Below are 24685 nucleotides of genomic sequence, written 5' to 3'. Positions count from 1 at the left end.
CATTAGCATGCAATTGTTGGGGTGACATTTTCTGTGGTGCATTTAGCAAACTTCTAATTTGTGGGTAGAGATCAAAATGTTTTCAGCTCTCACAAGAAGATAGCAAATGTTAGCTAAGGAAGCTTTAGTCTTATTGAAATACTTGAAGCAAATTTTGATATATGAAAAACAAAGATAATTTATTTTATATTTTTTCACATTTACTAATGATTTTCTTTAACCAATAATAAAAGTTGATTTTTAAAATATTTTAAATTTATTTTATTTCAATGATATTATTATTAAATATTATATTAAATATTGCAATTTAAGATTGGGGTCAGATCATATAGATTAGTGGAAGGGTTTGATTGCGATTAAGGTTTTACTAAGTGTGCGGTTAGAATTCCCTTTTAATTGCGATTTTAGGTTCATTAAGATTAGGAATTTTGTGATTGAAAGTTATATTTTCATCATTACCGAAGATCAGAGCAGCCAGGAGAATCGAAAAAATTCAGAGCACTCAATTCTTCGAAATCATCAATTCCAGTCGAAACGACAAAATCGAAGCTTAGTTAGGCACTGTGGAAATAGTGGAATTGTCGAAAGCGAAAATCGAGTGAGAGAGGCTAAAGTTCGGTGCTGTGATCAGATCAGAGGCGTTGAAGAAGAAGCAGCAGCATGTCTCACAGTTCGGATCCGAGACAGCCTTCAACAGCCAAGCCATATAAACCACCTTCAATTGCGTCCCAGGATCTACCTCCCGACTATTCAAGTTTTGTCGCCATAATGTTCGGAGTTGCCGGTGTCATGCTTCGGGTAAGACAACGTTTATAACACTTGCATGTTTTTACCTTTTCCTCTTTTACTTTTATACATTTGTTCCCTTCCAGGTTGATCACCACCTATCTCCGTATGGATTTAGATGATAGTTTAAGAATTTGGTAAGAATAATTGTAGGACGATTTTGGCTAGATAGATAGGGTACCTAATTTCAATACTTTATCATGATTCCTCGATAATTTGAACCCACATATTTGCAGTGAAAGCTTCAAGACTTCTAGATCCATTTTTTTGGCCTGGATGTATTATTGTTTTGGTGATTTGGGTATGAATAATACTATTATAAAGTATTAGGGGAGATTTAGTGGGGAAAGTAATTGGGGAAAAAGATCGGGGCGGCTCGATTCTGACTTTTATGGATGTTCAGGTTTTAGAATTGGTAGGACCAATACTTAGTATGTGATGGATTATTTTAATGGAACTTAAATCTATAGCCTTTACTTATGCATTCAATCTCATGGAAGATGTAAAGAGAAGTAATAGTTTTGGGAGGAGTATGAGGAGGCATGAGAGAGTTTTTATCAAGGATTAGGACCACTTCAGTGGATGTACAGGTGGTGAAAATTCTATTTTGGTTCATGCAAAGTTTCCTTGCGGCTGGTCCTGGGCTTAGATGTTATGATCCATGCATTCGCTCTTGCGTAGCAACTTGAACCAAATATTTACTCAATTACAACAGTTAATCAGGTCTCCTGGGCGTACAAACCTGGGGCTCTGCTATGAAAGCCTCTGTTGCATTTACTCTTTCAGCTCATTGGAATCTTACAGAAAAGTTAGTCGAACTTTAATATTTTTCAAATGAATGTTGAAAATACATTTGTTGGAGCAGGTCTGGAAGCAGCACATTGGCAAAAATAGACATTTCTGCTGGTTACAGGTATTATTTACTGTAAGGTCCGGAGCATTGTAATAACTGGACAACACCTGACTGTGTACATTTAGAAGTTTCAATAGTTCATCTGACCATCCAATTTCATTTGGAGCAATTCTTCAGTTGCATTTGACTTAGATTTGCAGTCAATGGTGAAAACCCTTTTTGCAACTCTGTGCTTCAGGAGGACAAAAATCCAGTTGGCTCCGCTACTTTTAGAGGCTAGGACAAAAACCCTTGTGCTATTCCATTCAGGGTTTACACGTTTAGATGAACTGGATTTTTTTTTTGACAATCACATTTTTAGGCAAATCGGAAATTGCTAACAAATTTTAGATTGCCTTGTTCCCACAATTGGAGGTGATTGATATTAAATTGGAGTGTTTCGTTTTAGAAAACAGATCACCGCTAATTCTCCAAAGGTTGGATACTGTAGTGTCCCCTTCTCTGCGCTAGCCTTAATGGCGCCTAGTTGGTCTATCTTTCCATCCGGATAGGCCAACGGCATGTGATTTAGGATGCTAGCCAGTCACAGGAGTTTTGGTTTCAGCCGAGGAGATTTTAAATAGGAAATCCTAAGGTTAAAGTCACTTTATTTTATTGAGTTGAAATATAGAGTACTGTATTATTTAAAGTCACTTTAGGACAAAATGACTTAAGTGACTAAAAGATGAAATAGTCTTTTATTGCACATTACTAAGATGTTTGTATCTCCCCACACTTCAAGGATATAAAAGAAAGCATTTGCATTGGGATTGACACCACGAATATATGTTATTTTATAAATACCAAGGTTGCTTAGATGTCACTGGATTTTCCTAAGGACGAAACCCCATAAGGAAAAGTGTGAAACTAGACGCAAACCTAGTGCAACACAGTTTACTATTAGATTTGGAGTTCGATTTGGAGGTTAGGCAAGAAGTTGGAACTACTGATTAAATAGGAAGATGAGTGGTCAGGGGATGGTGTTAGCTTTTACAGAACACCAGTTTGAAGTTGGTTTGCATTCAAGGAAGCAGACATTTCCAGGTCAAAGGTTTTGGTAAGGTTTTGTATAAGTGTGATTTCCTCCATCTCAGTTTTATATAGTGGTAGCGTGCTTTCCATTTAGAGGAGATTATGGAATAGTTGGACAGGTACCCACCCACATTGAGTCACTTCCACATTATTATTCTGCGTGTGAGCACCGTCTTGTAGGATTGAATAACAGGTTTAGTAGCATGACAACAGTGACACTGGAGGTAACCACAACATAGACTTTCTATTACAGTAGGCAACTGGAGAATACGGTAGATTGTTGAGAATGACCACAGGGGGGGTTCACTGAGTATTACACGGCTTTGGCATTTAGTAACTACAACGACATCATCTTCACCCATAGTATGAGTCGGGTTCCCTCAACAACATAGAGTCCAGCAGCATGTGGCAGACGTGTTAAGTATCTGGAAGCATTGACGAACTGGGTGGTTGTTGCATGCTCAAGCTTCTTGACGGTATTTACCATGTTCGGGTCTTTTCATCTTTACTCACTCTACACTGTTTATATTGCATATCTGACGATATTGTAAAGACTGTAACTGCATTCTTAGACTATAGCTTAAAGGTTATTGATTCATTGTCTTGAATATAAGACATTAGTATTAACTTTTAAGTTCTGAAATATGTTTCTTATTCCGATTTGTTTGAAGTACTGGTATCATTGTTTGGCATGTCCATTCCTTAGTGTTATCTCTGTGAAATAGTAAAGTGTTGATACGGTAATGATTTTGCTCAAAGAATTGGTTACATTACAACTGTTTGACGAAATTCTTGTCAGTCCTAGTTCGATATTTTTTGGTCCAATCCAACAGTGATCATTATAGTGGTATCAGAGCTATAAATCTTGCCATCTTGTGGGATAATTTATTACACTCTAGTTTGGAATAAGTAGAAAAAAATGATAGCTAGGCATGAGGAAGAAGCTTTATAAGCTTAGTCATCTCCAATCGGACTAGGCAAAGTCTACAAATCAGATTGGCATTGAAGACAGCTATTCAGTTGACGAAGAGTTAACTTTTGGAACAGGTGAATAGGCTGAACAAGTAAACAACGTTCAAATGGTTCATAATGAGACTGAACAGGAACAAGAAGGGAAACAATCTCTAACCAAGTCAGGAGGAAGAAGCTATGCTTCACTTGTAGAGAGCCATGGATACCGGATCATAGATGCCTTGGCAAAGGCAAGATACATTATGTGGAGGTACTTTCAGAGGAGGAGGATGAGCAACAGGAGGGCAGTGATGTTGATGGTAGTGATGAGGAAGAGAATGAGGATTGACCACCTAGAGAGAGGAAGAAGGAAGGCAACCAGGGACAACCTCCTATCATTGCATCACTTTCCAGTGATCCCAAGGGACACCCTTTTCATTTGAAGGGAGTTGTTAGAGGATAATGTATTATATGTCTCTTGGATACAGGTGCCTCACATAACTTCATAAGCTCACGATGGGTTACTAAGAGGAAGTTACAAATTGACAACATACTTGAGTTTGAGGTTAGAGTGACAGGGGGAGAGAGATTGAGATGCACAAGGAAGGTGTCAGGACTGCCAATTCATTTTGATGATTTCCTTCTTGAGATAGATTTTTATGTGGTTGATTTGGATGGATTAGATGCCATGTTGGGTAGACAGTGGTTGCAGACTATTGGCAGGTACACAGTTGATCATGATAAGATGCAAGTGAAATTCTTACAGGATGACTGACAGGTGATCCTCAAGGCTATGCTGGAGGGAGAACCTAGGTTGATTTTATTAAGATAATATCTTTAATATCTTTATTAAGATATTATCTCCTTAGTTAAATACTCTCTATAATGGTCAACTACTTGTCTGTAGTTCGTCTTTTAGTCTAGATAGGAATGTTTCCTATCTTGTCTCTTTTGTCTTCAGTCCATATAGGAATGTTTCCTATCCTGTCTTCAGTTTTGTTTCTAATTTCGTCTTCAATCTACTTTGTTTCTTTTAGAAACGTCCTTGTAATTCTTTATAAGGAACACATTTGTTCCTCTATTAATCAATCAATCATCCGAAAATCCGTTAATTTGCCAATTCTTGAATCTTGTAACATGGTATCAGAGCTAATATTTAAATTTCTTCGAAATTTTTTATAATTTCTTCTTAAAATTATTTGTTTAAATTTTTTCAGTTTATTTCTCTAAAAACCTGCATAGGGTTTTCTGTCTAGAGAAATTCAAATCAGATCACAATCTCAGGCTAGGGTTTTTGAGACTGAGTTTCGAGCAACACACATTTACGTGTTTCAAACTTATTTGCAAATCGCGGATTCAAGACTAGAAAATCGCGTTTTTTCTTGTGGTCTATTTTTCGTCTACAAAATCACACTTTTCGACTGTGATTTCTTCCTCCAAAGCCGCAGCTTCTCCCTGTGGATGGTTAGCCTGAGTTTGCAATTGAAAGGCGTCATCCAAAACCCATGAAAAACCTATGTTTTGTCAGAGGGCTCTGCAAACAGCTCGTGTTTTTCTGAGATCATGGGCAGCGCTTTTAAGGGAGAAAACTCGGTTTGTTTTGCAAACATCTCCTTGCCTTTGTTGTCTTAGACAAAATTGCCTCTATGTTGATCAGAATCAGACAGTTTTTTGGATTGAAAACACCATTTTTTGCCTTTTTGACCTCCATGGCTTCTGACTGGATTTTTTGCTCGAAAGTCTAATTTTTGGGGTCGGAAATTTTTTTGATTGTAGATTCTTGGTGGGTTTTTCGAGAGCTCAATTGGGTTGTTTGTTTTTTCTGGGTGCCTCGATTTATGAGCCATTGGATCCAAAAAACGACAACATATTCCTTCTGGGTTTTTTGAGCTCTCTTCTAGGTCACTCTCTGATTCTTCTAGGTCTTCTGTATTTTTGCCTCAAAGAAGGCGCCTTCACAGATTTTCACGTTTTTCATTGAAAAATGTGGCATGGCATCTCTAACGAATATTCTGCTCGAGCATAACTCCAAATTCAATGGTCGCAATTATGGAACCTGGAAGTAGTGCATCATCACAATTTTTGAATATTGGAACATCGATTAACTTGTTCTGGGTGTTACGAAGCGTCTGACTTCTCCAGGTCCTGATCAAGGCTAAGTTGCATTTTTCGCCTTCTGAATCTGTTTCTGTTTTTTATTCTGGGTTTGTTGATTTTCTCCTTAAAAATCATTTCATGTTGTCTATAATACGCAAGGTTGCGTGAGATTTTGGGTTTTACCATTTTTTCCACAAAAACGAAGTTTTGTAATTGCAATCTGTTTTGAGTCATAGCACTCTTTTGGCAAAGCTTTTTGGTTTCAACATTCTGTAGATCCAGGGAGGGTCTTAGTTATCATAGAAAGTTCCGTCATCCGTACGTTGACCTTTAAGGGAGGGTATTAAGATAATATCCTTAATATCTTTATTAAGATATTATATCCTTAGTTAAATACTTTTTATAATGGTCAACTACTTGTCTGTAGTCCGTCTTTCAATCTAGATAGGAGTGTTTCCTATCGTGTCTCTTTTGTCTTCAGTCCAGATAGGAATGTTTTCTATCTTGTCTTCAATTTTGTTTCTAATTTAGTCTTCAGTCCAGATAGGAATGTTTTCTATCTTGTCTTCAATTTTGTTTCTAATTTAGTCTTCAGTCTACGTTGTTTCTTTTAGAAACAACGTCCTTGTAATTCTTTATAAGGAACACATTTGTTCCTTTGTTAATCAATCAATCATGCAAAAATCTGTTAATCTACCAATTCTTGAATTTTGTAACAGATTTCAGCCCACATGATGACATGGAGTGGGCAGCCCATTGTTTTATTTCTTCTAAGGCTACCTTAGACTTAGGACAATAGATTCATGTTGACATTCATCCGATGCAAGAGGGTTTTTGAGGTCATACCTCTAGGGATTCCCTTAGATAGAGGGCTTGAGCATATCATCGAGTTGGAGGAGGGCGTCAAACCCATTATTATGACACCTTATCGTCATCCTAGACATTATAAGGAGTAGTTAGAAAAGCCAATTAAGGAACTTCTAGACATGGGACACATCAGACCTAGTGCCAATCCCTTTGCTTCTCCAGTTGTATTGGTGAAGAAGGATGGCACGCTACGCATGTGTATTGATTACCATGCTCTGAACAAGAGGACCATCAAGAATAGGTACCCAATCCCTTGCATTTATGAGCTACTAGATGAGTTACATGGGGCAGTTTACTTCTCAAAGATAGATCTCAGATCAGGGTACCATCAGATACGGGTTCGCAAGGAGGATGTGCATAAGACAGCCTTTCGATATCACTATGGTCACTACGAGTTCTTGGTTATGCCATTTGGACTCACTATGTGTCAGCTACATTTCAGTCATGTATGACCCACATCTTTCGAAAGCAACTATGGAAGAGCATATTAGTATTTTTTGATGACATATTGATTTTGAGTAGAACTTTGGAGGAGCACTTGCAACATCTAGATGAGGTACTCAGTATCATGGAAGAGCACTCGTCGTTTGCTAAGGAGTCCAAGTGTGAGTTCAGGTTGACCGATATTCTTTACCTTGGTCATGTGATTGGTGCAGATGGGGTGAAGGTACATCAAGGGAAGATTCAAGCAATCCTAGATTGGCTACCCCCGAGGAACGTATCAGACTTGAGAGGATTCATGGGTCTTTGTTCTTACTACAGGAGGTTTGCTAGAGGTTTCTCTCAGATAGCGGCTCCCCTTACTAACCTCACATGGAAAGGGGCTTTCAGATGGACAGTTGAGGTAAAGGAGGCCTTTGATAGGCTCAAACAGGTGATGAGCACATGCCTAGTCTTGGCATTGCCTGATTTCTGTCAACCGTTTGTTCTTGAGTGTGATGCTCCAGGGAGTGGTATTGGTGCGGTTCTCATGCAAGATAGGCATCCAATTGCTTATGAGAGTAGGAAGCTTAAGGATGGTGAGAGACTGTACTCTACTTATGATAAGGAGATGTTGGCTATTATTCATGCTTTAGCCAAGTTCAGATAGTACCTATTGGGGGGCAAATTCACAGTTAGGATGGATCACAATAGTTTGTGCTACTTCCTAGATCAGAAAGATCTTAATGAGAGACAACAAAAGTGGGTCAACAAGATTCAGGCCTATGATTTTGACATTGAGTACATCAAAGGTAAGAACAATGTAGTTGCTGATGCACTTTCCAGGAGACCTTAGTAGCAGAATGTTGTGCTATTTCTGAGATTTCAGCAGATTGGAAGTCTCAGTTGCTGGTTGAGATTCTAAGAATGCTCAAGCATGTCAGATTATGGATGGACAACGCCATGACAACAGGTACAAGGTAATAGATGATGTGATTTTCTATAAGGATCGTATTTACCTCGTACCAGGATCTAAACTCAAAGGTAAGATTATGAAAACTCTACACGATGCACCTTCAATAGGATACCCAGGATTCTTCAAAACCTATAGACAAGTTAGGGAAAGATTTTCATGGAAAGGCCTTAAGGATGATGTCCTCCAGCATATTAGGGAGTGTCAGATCAGCAGAACAAGTCAAAGCATGAGTTTCCACCCGGGTTATTATAGCCTGTCCCCTTTTTGATGCAGAAATGGGAGAGTATTTCCATGGATTTTTTTATAGGGTTGCCTAGGGTGTAGGGCAGGGATTCAATTTTTGCGGTGGTGGACAAATTAACGAAATTCACTCACTTTTTTGCCATAGCAGCAGACTGGTCAGCATCTCAGATAGCTAAGTTATTCTTTTGGGAGGTTTTTCGTTTACATGGTCTTCCTTGCACCATTGTGAGCAATAGGGATAGCAAGTTCCTTAGCACTGTTTGGTAGGAATTGTTTAGATTGACCGGTACGGAGTTGACACTTAGCACGAGTTATCACCCACAGATGGATGGACAAACTGAGATAGTTAACAAATGGGTGGAGGGTTATCTCTGGAGCTATGTAGCAGGATAATAGAGAGTGTGGGTTAAGTGGTTGTATATAGGGGAGTACTATTACAACTCCTACCACATGTCCATTTAGATGTCTCCATTTCATGGTCTTTATGGCAGCGAGCCCTTGTCATTCGTAGACCTTGCTTTGCAGGACAGTAGGGCACCACTAGCCGAGGATTGGATACAAGATAAATAGGATATCCTCAGATCTCTTCGGGAGAACATTCTACGGGCCCAGAATCAACAAAAGATGTATGCTGATTGTTGATAGACTGAGCGGAGTTTTGAGTTGGTTGACATGGTTTATCTCCGTCTCCAACCATATAGGCAAAGTTCCTTGAAGAAGAATGGGTCTCAAAAACTTCAGCCCAGATTTTTTGGTCCATATCACACTGCTAGGAGGGTTGATGAGGTCGCCTATGAGCTAGATTTACCTGATGACAACAGAATTCCTAACATGTTCCACGTTTCATGTCTTAAGAAAGGGATTGGCCAGCATACAGTACTCTCCATAGAGTTGCCTCCTCTCGATGAGGAAAGGAAGCTTGTATTAGTTCTAGCAGAGGTGATAGAGGTCAGAGAGAGGAAGCTGTGTAACAGGTCCAGCAAGGAATATCTGATTTGTTGGAAGGATTTACCTTATGAGGATGCCACATGGGAAAGCGAGTCAATCTTACAGCATCCAGCATTGAGATTGCTTGAGGCAAGCAATCCCAGGAAGGGAGAACTGTAATGTCCCCTTCTCCGCGCTAACCTTAATGGTGCCTAGTTGGTCTATCTTTCCATCCAGAGAGGCTAATGACATGTGATTTAGGATGCTAGCCAGTCACAGGAGTTTTGGTTTCAGTTGAGGAGATTTTAAATGGGAAATCCTAAGGTTAAAGTCACTTTATTTTATTGAGTTGAAATATAAAGTACTTTATTATTTAAAGTCCCTTTAGGACAAAATGACTTAAGTGACTAAAAGACAAAATAGTCTTTTAGCCCACATTGCTAAGATGTTTGTATCTCCCCACGCTTCGAAGATATAAAAGAAAGCATTTGCATTGGGATTGGCACCATGAATATATGTTATTTTATAAATCCCAAGGTTGCTTAGATGTCACTGGATTTTTCTAAGGACAAAACCCTTTGAGGAAAAGTGTGAAACTAGACACAAACCTAGTGCAGCACAGTTTACTATCAGATTTGGAGTTCAATTTGGAGGTTAGGCAAGAAGTTGAAACTACTGATTAGACAGGAAGAGGACTGGTCAGTGGATGGTGTTAGCTTCTACAAAACACCAGTTTGAAGTTGATCGGCATTCAAGGAAGTAGACATTTCCAGGTCAAAGGTTTTGGTAAGGTTTTGTATAAATGTGATTTCCTCCATCTCAGTTTTACATAGTGGCAGCATGCTTTCCATTCAGAGGAGATTACGGAATAGTTGGACAGGTACCCACCAACATTGAGTCACTCCCACGTTATTATTCTGCATGTGAGCACCGTCCTGTAGGATTGAATGACAGGTGTAGTAGCATGACAACAGCAGCACTGGAGGTAACTACAGCATAGACTTTGTATTACAGTTGGCAACTGGAGAATACGGTAGATTGTTGAGAAGTGACCACGGGGGGTTCACTGAGTAATACATGGCTTTGGCATTTAGTAACTGCACCGGCATTATCTGCACCCACAGTATGAGTCAGGTTCCCTCAACAGCATAGAGTCCAGCAGCAGGTGGCAGATGGGTTAAGTATCTGGAAGCATTGACGGACTGGGTGGTTGCTGCATGCTCAAGCTTCTAAATGGTATTAACCATGTTCGGGTCTGTACATCTTTACTCACTCTGCACTGTTTATATTGCATATCCAACGATATTGTAAAGACTGTTGCATTCTCAAACAATAGCTTAAAGGTTATTGATTCATTGTCTTGAATATAAGATATTAATATTAAGTTTTGAAATCGGTTTCTAATTCCGATTTGTTTGAAGTACTGGTATCATTGTTTGGCATGTCCATTCCTTAGTGTTAGTTCCATGAAATAGTAAAGTGTTGATACAGTAATAATTTTGCTCAAAGAACTGGTTACATTACAACTGTTTGACGAAATTCTTGTCGGTCCTAGTTCGATATTTTTTGGTCCAATCCAGCAGTGATCATTACAGATACCAATCTGGGTCTATCCCCTGGTGACTGATCACCAATCAAGCTGGAAGTGGGGCATTGTGAATCTGTAACTGTTGGAACAATTGCTTATCATTTTGGGCGGAATACGGTAGACTAGAAGCTGCAAGGACTGAACCATAGGTAGGAACCATTTGCCAGAAGACCATTGCCGGCCACATCATTCTGGGTAGACAATCAGTTAATCATCATTACACGTATCATTTTCTACAGGTCCCATCAGGGCGTAAGGAACTGATTTAATGTCTTTGCTGCATCTGTTGACCTGCTGCAATAAGGTTGATTGAAAGGACAGGCACAACAGGATGCTAAGTTGTGAAAGCTGGAGCAATTGCTTTGAAAAATAGAGTGAAACCCAAGATCTGAACATCATCAACTCCATCTTGCTTTTGGCACACTATCAGTGCGTAATCAGCTAAGTCATCTGATCTGTATAGTTTCAATATATGTTACCAGAAGCGGGAAATGTTAAACACAATGGTAGCGGCAATGTGATGAGAAATGGCATATGGAAACAGCATGTTTAGAGGATAACTGTAGGTAAAGTAACTGGACCTTTAGTAACAGGTAGGGTAATTGTCCCTAACGACTTTTTAGCGATACTTTTAAAGCCATGATTAGGAAAGGAATCATGCTAAATAAGAGAAGTATCCTCGTGAATGTGATGTAACAAATCAATGCAGGTAACTGGACCTTTAGTAACAGGTAGGGTGATTGTCCCTAATGACTTTTTAGCAATATTGTCAAAGCCATGATTAGGAAAGCAATCATGTTGAATAAGAGAAGTATCCGCATGAATGTGATGGAACAAATCCATGCCACACACATTAAGAGCTGAACCATTTTCATTTAGGTTGTGCCTTATTTTATAATAATTCATAAGGATTGTAATTGTTAAAGGGTCACATTGGTTTTCAAATTCTAAAGAAGGTAAGCCATTTTGGTGGAACTGAAATTTGCGGGGTCATGGTGGTGGATGCGTGGAACTGAATTTTTGCTGGTTCTGATGCTGATGTGGGTGTGGGGTGCTGATGCTCAAATGCTCAGATATTTTTTTATTTTTTGGGATTTTGGATGCGTTTGGGGTATATCTGTATCTATACCTGTACCTGTATCTGCATCTGCAAAGAAATGCAATAAATATACAAAAATAAACCTTTCCATAGCATGATACTTCACCATTGATAGTTCATATTGAAATAACAGTAATGTCTAATTAGTAAATTACTCAAGTTCAAGATTCCAATGCAATTCAAATTACAAAATCAAAACATAGTTCATGGTTCAATGTTGATCAATCAAGAGTCAAGGCTCAAGATTCACAAATCAATTTCAGTTAATCAGAATTATAAGGATTCTCAAAAAAATCCACATTCTTGTCATCTCCTTCTGCTGCAAGACTTGCAAGTTCATTTGAACCAAACATGGTTCCTGTTGTGCGAAATGCACATGCCATGATGTTATCAACATCATCATCTATCATCACAGTAAGATTCTGAAGTTCTGCATCCAAGTTTGCACATTCAGGGGCCGCATCCAAGCTTGGTTGACCTTTCCTCGTAACCATCCTCCTTAGGTGACGAAATACAGAAGTTGGTATGCATATAAACCAAGTCCTCAGCTTTCTTTGCGCCCAACCAGTTATGCTTCACTTAATGGATATAGGAGTACGTACTCCAATTCCGTTCAGCAGTAGAAGAACTTGCAACCTGGATAGTGTTCATAAAATAAAACATACAAATGGAAAACAAATTAAAAAATGTCAAACACTAAATTGTAGAATACAATTGTTAAATAAAAAATAATTGAAAACTTGTGAGAGGATCTTGATTGCAAGAGGTTGTAAATTCTTGAATGGTTGACCATACATGTACCACCATGTGATAGCTGCCATGCCATTTTGGTCCTTTATTGCATATGGAGTAAGTTTTGATCCTGAAGCAAATAAGCCAAATTCTAGCCTCACCTTTTTGTGCATTTCGTCCTCTGGGAAGAGTCTTGCAAATGCAGTGTAACACCTAGTAGCAACTTCGTCATCCGCATATGTGCAACTCTATCTAGCATAGCAAGTATTTCCTGGCTATGGTACCTTGGAGATAAGTCATATGCAAGGAGGAACAATGGGGTAGTCATCTTCTCCCAACGATGATGAATGATTTTGCCCCCACCTTATTGCACAAGGATTTACATTTTGTGGGGTTAGTCTCATGTGCTTGTATGGAAAGCTTTACCTTTTCTACCATGGTGTCCATGCCATCGTACACATACCCCAAGCTAGGTGCATCTATATCAGCAAAGTTTAGCATAGTCATGATAGGCCTGGTAAAATCCAATACAAATTGTACACGAGCCCACCAATGCTCATCCAAGACCATAGCCCTGACCTTTAAGGCTCTCTGACTTTGAAGCCTTCCATATACCCCATTGGTTACAAATAACCGTTTGGACCAATGTTGATCACACCTTGAGGAGTTGTCTCATAACAACAGTATGAGATGCAAATCTAGTCTCAACAACCTAAGCAAGTTGACAATATGACAACAAATATAAAGCAAAGTTATAAACAAGTAATAATTTGATAATTGAACATGAATATAAAACTTATTCAAAATAAATAAATAAATGAAACTAACTATTACAATTTTTTAATTTTCCTTCAACAACTCCAACTTGGAGAATGAGCTGAATATGGACTGTGACATGTGGTGGTTTGTCACAAATATTTGCATCTCCTCTCCCTCTTGGTATATTTGCTTCACCCAATCTATTTGGGTGCCAATTTGTTGCACAACCAAGTTGAGAGAGTGTACGGTGCATGGTGTCCAAACAATATGGTCGTATTGAGACTCATCCAAAGCACTTGCAACCCTACAATTCTTGGCATTATCTGTGACCACTTGGACCATATTCTCACCACCCACCATCTCTATTGCCTCAATGAGAAATTTAGAAATGAATTGTGAATCCTTAACTTGTCCTTCACAATCAATCACCCTCAAAAACATTGCTCCTATGGGGGACATTGCAATTACATTCAATGATCGGTTTCTTCTGACTTTCCATCCATTAGACATAATAGGTTATACCAGAAGTTTTCCAAGATGTCCTAATTGGTTGAAGAGCTTTGTCTATAGAAATCTTTTCTTTTTGCAAAAGAGTAGTACACATTTTTTCAAACCCAGGGCTAATGTAATCAGCTAGTGCTTTAAGGATGGCTGCAACCATTTCCTTCCAATATGGCGATCTTAAAAAATTGAAAGGAAAACCATTGGCATAAAGGCAATGTGCAATTGCTTCATCAGCAAGCTCTCTTGCCACCATTTTGAATGCTTGATCCAACATACCTCTTTTACCAGTAATAATTTCTACTTCTTCATCTTCCTCTCCCACTTCCAAGGATGGATGTTTGGAGGATGCAACATGATCGATGGGCACATTCACTTTGCTCTTTGTGGATGAAGGTTTATACAAACTTGTTTTTTATTTGCTAACTAAACGGTCAATAACTTCTTGTTCTTTTATAAATCAGGCTAACTGTGCATCACTCATCATTTTTTGCATCTTTTCTTCCCTTTCACAATGCTATTCTTTTACTAGTAGGGCCCATAGCACGAGCTTTGACCCGAAAATATGAGCTGTTGAATGGTTTACTATGACATACATTGCATTTCCAAATGTATGATCCATGTCCTAAAACTTGTGATAATCTTGTGGTGTGTCTCCATAATGGAGATGCAACATCAATATTGAAGTTATCGCTTTGTTCACCTTGTCTTGCTACTGAACTTTGACTGCTAGTAGTGGCCATTCTTGCACAATACAAACTATGAATCTAAGAAGAAAATAAAAAAATTAAATAAGAAATATTTAAATAAACTATGAACATCAAACATACATGATACAAGTGCAAATATGCGATACAAAATAGTAAAAAAAGTTAGCTAAACTTGTTCCTTCATTTCTTTAAAAAAAAAGGAAAAAACTTGAAAAATTTCTTCCAAAACTTGAAAAATTCATGAACATCTAATGGATCAAATGCTTACCTTAGATGCTTAGACGTCCTTTGTAAAAGCTATTAGACACCCTATGAATGATCCTCTTTAAAAATAATGACTTTGCTTTCAAAATGCCAAAATGGAAACCTATTGAGAAGGGAGCCCAATTGCAAACCAAATGAGAAGAATAAGCAATGAATGGCCTCTTCTAGGGCCATTTTAGGGTTTTGGGCAAAAATGAGCAAAGATATCATAAAAGAAATCAATTAAAGACATGTTTTTAAAAGTCGCTTAAGTGATTGGGAGTTTGAAAGGTCCGAATATTCTCCATTTGCACTCGGATGCTCTTTGGATGCTCTCCAAAGCATCCCACACACATACACAGATAGGGAATGTGCTTCCTGCCAACATCTATGTAGGCTTCAAATGCAATTGTGCATCATCACGCATAAGCACTCGCATCTGGCTAAAACCCAGATGCATTAGTATCTTAGCTTTGGTTGAATAGTAATCTCAACTTCATGTGACTTAGTAGTAAGAGATGTAACAACATTTTGCAAAGCTTCTTGGATCATCACAACATATGCAAGTGAGATTTTAATTAAATCCCAAAGGTAGATCTTTCTAAAAGTATCATGAATTATTTAACAAGATCATACTGCTTACCAACATGTTGTGATGGATGATGGGGAAAAGGTGCTACTTTATTGTGTCTTTGAGTGAGTTGTCTACAAAGAGTGAAAAGGTTTTTTGTTTTTCCTTTAACATTAATGACATTGACTTGATTTGGTTCTCCTGTCCAAAGTTTTATCCCTAGAAGAGAGAAAATCAAAGAAAGTGGTAATGATATTATCGTCTTCTTCCAAGGTATCTTTATGAGGAGGGCAAGCTTTAGAAAGGGAATCAGCAATTTCTATCAATGCTTCATCTCTACAAGGGATGCCATTTAATGAAGGTAAGGTGACCTTTTATAATATTCTCCTTTTGGTCCAAAATATCATAGTTGGGGTACATCTTAGGAAAAGGATCAACATCATTATTTAAAAGGTCATTGAAATAGCTAGAAGGTAAAGTTTTTCTCACGGGATTGACAACCATATCAATCTCCTCTACTACAATATCTTCCTCTTTCACTAAAGTACTCCCATGGGTGGGGCACATATCAAGAGAATAATCAATGCCATCCTCCAATGGTTTATCCCAAATAGGAAGATTATTGTGAGAAATTTCATCTTCTTGCACAACTATGTCTTCATAGATAGAGGGGTCTTTAAGAGAGGGATAAAGTGATAAATGGGAGGCTAGGCCACTATCACCTGAATGAAATATATGTATTATGAAGCTAATTTAATACAATGAGAACTTGAGTTAAATGAATGAAACAATATGGATTTTTTATGTCTTTTTCCAATAATGCAAACACATAAAAATAAATGAAAGGAAATGACTACTAATTAGATGTATGTGAAGTAGATCTAGACATCCAAATTATAATGAAATGTTATGAGTTAGGCTTACCAAAATGTAACATAAGAAGTAGGGTTCATTAGTTCAAATAGGCAAACTAGTAATTTTAGGCCTATGTCCTCCTATATTTCATTGGAAGGAAGATGAGACACTAGGCTCAAGAAGGCTTAATTGCTGAGGGGGTGCAATCCTTTGTTGTAATTGAGGGTTGATTTTGCAAATGTGAGTGAGAAATGCAAGATCTAGGGCTAGAAAGGAAAAAAAGATGGTTTTCTGTATGTACAGGATGACTAAGAACTGACAAACTGATTCTTGGACTAGATTTGATAACAAGAGACTATGACTCACCTACAGTCCAAATTTGAAGCAAAATTAGAGGGACTATGGTGACCTTGTTGACCTAGTCTTCAGACTGCCTATCGAGTCCACTTGTTCCCTGCACTTTCCAACACTTTTAGTTGCAGACCGTAGCCAAGCTTCAGATCTATCTGAATCCTTTTCCAAAATTTCTGCAGTCACCTGTTTTTGCACACAGAAAAGAGAAGAAATGTTGTGTAGAGAGGGTTTGCCTTAGTCAAATCTCGGTTAAGGGATCAAGCTTGAAAATGAAATGAAATATGCATAAAAGAAAAATGTGCTGATATAGAGGCTAGATCTGGAATAATGAAGTGTCTTATACCTTGATGGTGCAATGCTTTTTTGAATGTGATCACAAGTGTTGACAAAATATGGTTTTCTGCATGTACAGGATGACTAAGAACTGACAAACTAATTCTTGGACTAGATCTGATAACAAGAGACTACGACTCAACTACAGTCCAAATTTGAAGCAAAATTAGAGGTACTATGGTGACCTTGTTGACCTAGTCTTCAGACTGCCTATTGAGTCCACTTGTTCCCTGCACTTTCCAACAATTTTAGTTGCAGACCGTAGCCAAGCTCCTGATCTATCCGAATCCTTTTCCAAAATTTCTGCAGTCACCTGTTTTTGCACACAGAAAAGAGAAGAAGTGTTGTGTAGAGAGGGGTTTGCCTTAGTCAAATCTCGGTTAAGGAATCAACCTTGAAAATGAAATGAAATATGCATAAAAGAAAAATGTGCTGATATAGAGGCTAGATCTGGAATGATGAAGTGTCTTATACCTTGATGGTGCGATGCTTTTTTGAATGTGATCACAAGTGTTGACAAAATAGCTTGACTTCACATGAATTTTTTTTAAAGGAAATTATGAAAGACATGCTTGCACAATGAATGTTGTGGTTTTCCATAATGCTTGATATGGAGTGGGAGAATGACTTGAACGCTTGTGAATGAATGATTATGATCTTCTTCCTTGATGGTAGTCTCCTCTACTTGGCCTTTGATGAGGGAGAAAAGCTTTACAATGGAGAAGATTCTCTTGGATGTTTGAAATCCGCCTTGGAATGTTTGAGATGATAGAGACCTTGAACTTGCACTTGAGGTTATGACATGTTACCCAAATGAGGTGATGTAGGTTAGTTATATACCCCTCATAAACATTTTGGAGCTCAAAACTTGAAGAGGGCCAATGAGAGTTCGAATTCTTGCTCAACTCTTAAGACCATCTTGTGGTTTAAATTTTGGAGCAATCATCAAGGAATAGGCTATAATGGTTGGCCCATTCGTGGGGATAGGTTGAGTAGGTTGGTCTATCCCCCCATTGTGGATTGAACCTTTGACCATGGGTCCTAAATTCTAATTGTATAGAGGATGCCAGAATGGAAAGCAGAATCGGGGCCGCAGTACCATAATTTAATATGGGAGCTCATTATTACAATAATAGATAAGTCTTCTATTATTAGTTAATGGTTATCTATTGTGAATATCTTAAGCTTTAGTTTGCTTTCGTTTTTGCTCTCTAGAATAGATTGTTTCTATTCTTTATGATCGTTTCCTAAGGAACATCGTCTCATTCTTTTGTATATATTGACCTTTCGGTCTCTATTAATATCAAGCAAGTATTTACCAATTACTTTGTAATATGGTATCAGAGCAAATACTTCAAATTTTTTCGAAAAATTTAAAATTTCTATTGAAATTATTTGTTAAGATTTTTCAAAATTATTTCTGATCTTTCACAGACAACCTGGGTAGGGTTTTTGATCATGTTTTCGGTGGTATTTGGCATGGGAAAAATTGTGGTATTTTGGATCTGTGCCCTAACCGCAACTTCTGCTGCACATTTTTTTCTCCTAATCACGATTTTTTGCATATTCGATTTTTGGGAACGATTTATGCAAAGTTCGTCACAAATTAGTGTCTCATATTTTTGGGAACAATTGCGGCTTCAAAGGCTTCCAATTGCGGCCACAAATTAAGGCCAGTCCACGCGATCTGATCACATACAAGATCTCCACGAAATCACAATTTCTTGGTGATGTTTTTTTTATAAAAACGGGTCTGCCTAATTTTTTTTGCTTCGAGCCTTCCTCTTCGTGCCTTATTGGGAATTCTTCACAACTCAACACGTGTCTAAGTTTACAAGAAGTTCTTTGTGAAAACAAACCAGTCATTTTCAGTCTGCAAAACTCCATTTTTTTTTGCAGATTTGAGCTTCCTAGCCGACGGCTAGGGTTTTGCCCAAAACCCTATTTTTTTGGTCCGAATTTTTTTTTGATTGCAGATTCTTGTTGGGTTTTTTGAGAGCTCAATTGGGTTGTCGTCCATTTTTTTTGCGTACCTTGATTTTCGTGAAAACAACATTTTCCTTCTAGGTTTTTGAAGCTCTCTTCTGGGTCACTCTTTGATTCTTCTGGGTCTTCTGGATTTTTGTCTCGAAGAACATGACTTCACAGATTTTCATAGTTTTTCATTGGAAAATGTGCCATGGCATCTCTAACAAATATTTTGCTTGAGCATAACACTAAATTCAATGGTCGCAATTATGGCACCTGGAAGCAACGCATCATCGCAATTTTTGAATATCAGAACACTAATCAACTTGTTCTGGGTGTTACAAAGTGTCTGACTTCTTCGGGTCTTGATTAAGATACATGGGATCTGAATAATCGAGAGGCAGTGATGCTTCTCAAATTAGCCATGGGTGATGATCAGCTTTCTTAAATTCCATCTGACAAGACAGCTGGTGAAATCTGGACACATCTCAAAGGTCTTCATGAGACTTTCGACAAGAGCAGAGCCTTTTTCTTGAAAAACACTTTTCTATTGTCATGGATGAGCGCACCTCGCTCTAGGCACACCTGAATCGGATTCAGAAAATTCGTGATCATTACTTGCCATAGGTCGCAAGATGGAGGAAGAAGATATTGTGGTTATCACTATTCGGAGTTTACCCAAATCCTGTGAGCATTTTATCGAGACTCTCAACATCACATCTACTGGTGTTGATCTAAAGTTCACTAATCTCTACACACTGTTGCTTCAGCAAGATCGGTGGAAACAACAGTTCGATAGTAGCTCCAGTTCCATCTCCACCAAGCAAGCCTTTGTTGCGAAATCCTTTCAGAAGGATAAGGGCAAGTTTCAGCAACCATCTCAGCAGAAGTTTTCTGCTCCAGCATCAGATGGTTCCAAAAAGAAGAACATTCAATGCAACTACTGCCACAAGTTTGGTCACATGAAGGTTGAATGTCGGAAATGCTTAGCTGCCTAGTCAAAGCAATCAAGTTTGTAGCCCAAAGCGAACAGTGCAGAGCACACTGAGCAGGCGAAATCTGCCTTTTACGCCTTCATGGCTAAAAGACTTGTAGATCATGTGAAATCGTCTGCCATGTACATTGATTTAGGTGCCTTTAGTCATTTAACTCACTACAGAGACTGGTTTACTGACTACTAGCCTTATTCAAACTTTGTTATTTTTGATGGCGGAGAAGAGTACACGGTTGTCGGTAAAAGCAACATTAAGATTTAGTTTGTTGGAAGGAATCTCATATTCCTTGATGTGTACTATGTTCTAGGGATGGAACTAAATCTACTCTCAGTCAGTTAGTTGCTGCGACATTCTCCACACTTAGCAGTCACCTTCAGTTCACATCAGTGCACCATCATTGATCAGGCGACTAAGTCTACTGTTTCCGTAGGTCTTGAGGATCCTGGTCTTTTCAGACTTACTGTTTTTGGTGATTCTCAGGACTTCGCTATGACCGCTCGACGATCTTCTGTCAGCACACTTTCGCATCAACGATATGGGCACTTAAATGTGCATTATCTCTCACAGCTTGCTCGGGATGAGCTTGTTCTTGGATTGTGAGAGATTTAGACTCCACCTTGGAGTTTGTGACGCATGCCAGGCTGGGAAGCAACATTACCTTTCACCAATGGCGATTCTTGGCGAGCTTCTCAAGTACTTCAGCTTGTTCATGCTTGTATCTGCAGCCCTATGGCCATTCCTTCTGTTCTTGGGTCCAGGTATTTTTTGTTGTTTGTTGATGATTTCAGTAGAAAAATGTGGGTGTATTTCCTTAAAAAGAAATCAGATGCATTTATTATATTTCAGAAGTTTAAATCCTTAGTTGAAAAAGAGTCTGGGAAATCTATTACTACTCTTAGATCAGACAATGGGGGGGAATTTTGTTCTAATGCTTTCTACAGCTTCTTGGATACACATGACATCAAACGCCAGTTCACCACACCCCACACACCACAATAGAATTGTGTAGTTGAATGTCGGAATAGGACAATCACCAAGATGGCTCGTTCCATGCTTGAACACAGACATGTTTTGAAGCAGTTTTGGGTAGAAGTAGTTAACATTGTAGTTTATCTGTTGAACCGATCACCCACAGTGGCAGTCAAAGGTAAAACTTCGGAAGAGGCCTGGACAGGTCGCAGGCCCAAAATTAGTCACCTGAAGGTTTTTGGCTCCCTGATGTGTCACACACCAAGTTGGATGCCAAGAGTCAGAAACTGATGCTTTCTGGATATAGCAGTCTTCACAAAGCCTACCGCCTGATTGATGTTGAGACATCTCGTCTCATCTACAGTTGTGATGTAGTCTTTGATGAGCAACGAGGACCATTCATGCCTGTTTCTCTTGTTCCTGATCTGGGAGACCAACCTATGATGGCTCATGATTTGGGAGTTCGGCTTCCATTAGGTCCACTTGATGGGAGGGCTCCAGTAGCTCTTGCAGCTCCAGTTATTCTAGTGATACCTATATAGACACCTCCGACTTCTCCTACAAGATCAACTCGTTTTGAAGATGCTTCACTTGAGTTTGATCCTGATTCTTCTGATGAGGATCTTGCTGATCAAGCATCTCCTAGTACTAATGTTGGTCATTCTCCTATCCGGCCTAAGTGGTGGGCTAAGACACTTGCTGATCTTCGTGATGATGATCTCATTGATGGGAGAGCTGCTCGGAAAAAGAGCAAAACTACAAATTTTGTTAACTTCACTCTTATGGCCAACATTCATAGTGTGTTTGAACCTCAAACATATTTCGAGGCTAAAGGAATTTCAGAGTGGGAACAGGCCATGACCTCTGAACACCAGAGCTTGCTGAAGAACAACACCTGAGTCCTTTTTGATCTTCCACCATGGAAGAAACCCATTGGTTGCAAATGGGTCTACAAAATCAAATATAAATTAGATGGTACTTTGGGCAAGTACAAAGCTCGTTTAGTGGTGAAGGGCTTTTCTCAACGTCAGGGCATTGATTATGAGGAGACCTTTGCTCCTACTGCAAAGATGAGCACCATTAGATTAGTCCTAGCCATGGCAGCATAGTTTGGCTGGAAGGTCCATCAGATGGACGTCAAGAGTGCTTTCCTAAATGGTGATCTCCATGAAGAGGTCTATATGATGCAGCCTCTTGGTTTCAAGGTTGCTGGTAAAGACCATCAAGTTCTCAGATTGGTAAAAGCTCTCTATGGGTTGAAGCAGCCCCTCGGGCATGTTACATCAAGATTGATAAGTACCTCAGTGATCAAGGCTTCAAGAGGAGTTCTTTAGATTCTAATCTGTACATCAAGACTATTGATGGTGACATCATCCTTCTGGTTATCTATGTGGATGATCTGATCATCACTGGCAGTTTGGCATCTTTGATTCAGGGAATGAAACAGATTTTATGCCAGTCTTTTGATATGATTGACCTTGGGTTCATGCATTATTGCCTAGGTGTTGAAGTTTGGCAACAGTCTTTTGGTATATTCATCTCTCAGTCCAAATATGCCAGGGCCCTGTTAGACAAATTTCGAATGCAAGATTGCAAACCTGCATCTACACCTATGGAGAAAGGTCTCAAGTTATCAGCAAAGTCTGATTCTCCTTTCATTGATGATACTACATACAAGCAACTAGTAGGCAGCCTCATCTACCTCTCTGCTACTAGGTCTGATATCAGCTTTGCAGTTAGCTATATTTCACGCTTTATGACAGCTCGTAAGGCTGATCATTGGATGGCAGCAAAGCATGTGCTTCGTTATGTGAAGGGCACTTCAAATTATGGACTTTTGTACTCTTGAAGTTCGAATCCTAAACTCAGTGGGTTCACAGAGTTAGATTGGGTAGGCTCTGTTCATGATAAAAAGTCAACATTTGGATGTGTTCAGTTTGGGATCCGGTGTAGTCACATGGACCAGCAAGAAGCAGCAGGCAGTTTCTCTCTTCTACAGAGGTTGAATACAGATTGACTGTTAAGGTAGGATGTGAAGCTGTTTGGCTTTGTCGGATGCTTGGGGATATGCAGATGTCACTAGCAGGTCCCACTACTCAGTTTGTTGATAACGAAGGCGTTATCAAGTTAGCACGAAATCTAGTCTTCCATGACCGAACCAAGCATGTGGATGTTCACTGTCATTACATACGACAACTGGTTGAAGACGGGACTATAGATTTGCAGTATGTTCCTACCATAGATCAGACTTCAGATATTCTCACCAAGCCTCTTGGTCTTGATAAGTTTGTCAAATTCAGAGGACAACTTGGTGTGTTAGATAGATTAACCATTAAGAGAGGGTATTACAATAATTGATAACTCATCTATTATTAGTTAATGGTTATCTATTGTAAATATCTTAAGCTTTAGTTTGCTTTCGTTTTTTGCTTTCTCTAGAATAGAATGCTTCTATTCTTTACGATCTTTTCCTAAGGAAACATCGTCTCATTCTTTTGTATATATTGACCTTTTGGTCTCTTAATATCAAGCAAGTATTTACCAATTACTTCGTAATACTCATATAGGGTAAAACAGTGCCTAGCTAATTGACGAATAGTGATGTAATTCTAGTACAATATATTTAAAATGTATCCATCTATCTATTTATATGAAGCTTTAAAAAAAAATTCATATTTGTAATGTCCAAAATCAAAATTATTCAGAAACATAAAGCATTTTAGAAACAATTTAATCGTTTATTAATTTTACAAATACACATGTTAATTTTGTAAAAGATATATTTTAAATAATTTTATATTTTGAAAGCCTAAAATTATTTCAAAGTGAAAATCATCCATGTGAAAAGTTATAAAACTGAAATATGGTGAAAACCAATAGTTAACTATTTACATGGAAATGGCAAAATGAGAGTTCTCTAAATGTGCAATTTAGTCATTAAAATAAATAATAGCTATATTTATGTACAATTTAATAATGAAAAAAAAAAAGTTTCTAGGGAGATAAAAATTAGATTCTTCATAAATGAATTTAAAACAAATAATTTAATTTAATTTTTTCTGAATTAATTGCTTCAAATTTCAAATTGCCCAGACGACCTCGAATTTCTGCAATGGCTTGGAAAAAACCAGTCAGTAGGGAAATGGCAGTCCTTGACGGGGAAACACATTTTGGCTGTTGAAACACAAAACCTCTCTCCCCTATTGCATTTCTGGCAACATAGGTTTGAATGGGCTTACAAAACCGTAATTCTGAAGCACATTATCTTACTAGATATGCAATACTATATCACATCTGAATTTATTTAATGTAATTTTGCCTTTATGGTTCAATTTCAATGAGTGCTTTGACTTAATTGATTCAATTTTTCAAATATCTGATTGGCTGTCTTAGGACAAGAAATTCTCAGTTATCTATCGACAGGTGAAGGGCAAGTCTCTGGTTGAACTTGCCTGGCACAAAAAATGGTTCATTTTAAAATTTTAAATGAAAAAATGGGAAGGGTTGTGATAGTCTGTTACATCCCAATTTTTGCCCTAAAATTTTAAACTGATTATAGCCGTTGAACCAAATTAATTCTTCATGTTCATGTGAAATTGAGATAGTTCATTATAGCCGTTGTTATAACATGTTAGTTATAGCCGTTACTTATTCCTTCATGTTCATGTGAAATTAAATTAGTTAATTTTAGCCATTGCATTGATCTAATTATCATATGAAATTGAGTCAGTTAAATCTAGCCGTTGTGTTAATTTATTTTTATGTGAAATGGAGTCGGTTAATTTTAGCCGTTGCATCGATCTAATTATCATATGAA

At 38.2% G+C, this 24685-nt stretch overlaps 1 protein-coding gene across 2 annotated transcripts in view; it reads left to right on the top strand.

Annotated features, from left to right (window-relative positions):
* Positions 1 to 421: 421 nt before the first annotated feature.
* LOC149542446 (asterix-like protein) overlaps positions 422 to 24685 on the top strand; it is a 42973-nt gene continuing 18709 nt past the window's right edge. For both annotated transcript variants that reach the window (XM_089797391.1, XM_089797390.1), the window contains exon 1: positions 422 to 798. In XM_089797391.1, the coding sequence (XP_089653517.1) occupies positions 661 to 798 (138 nt within the window). In that variant the 5' untranslated portion in view covers positions 422 to 660. The remainder of the gene's footprint in view (positions 799 to 24685) is intronic.

This window comes from Cupressus sempervirens, chromosome 8 (assembly GCF_028749045.1).
Source record: "Cupressus sempervirens isolate cs-2001-9-10 chromosome 8, ASM2874904v1, whole genome shotgun sequence".
Lineage (NCBI taxonomy): Eukaryota > Viridiplantae > Streptophyta > Pinopsida > Cupressales > Cupressaceae > Cupressus > Cupressus sempervirens.
This window is presented reverse-complemented; position numbering and strand designations above follow the sequence as displayed.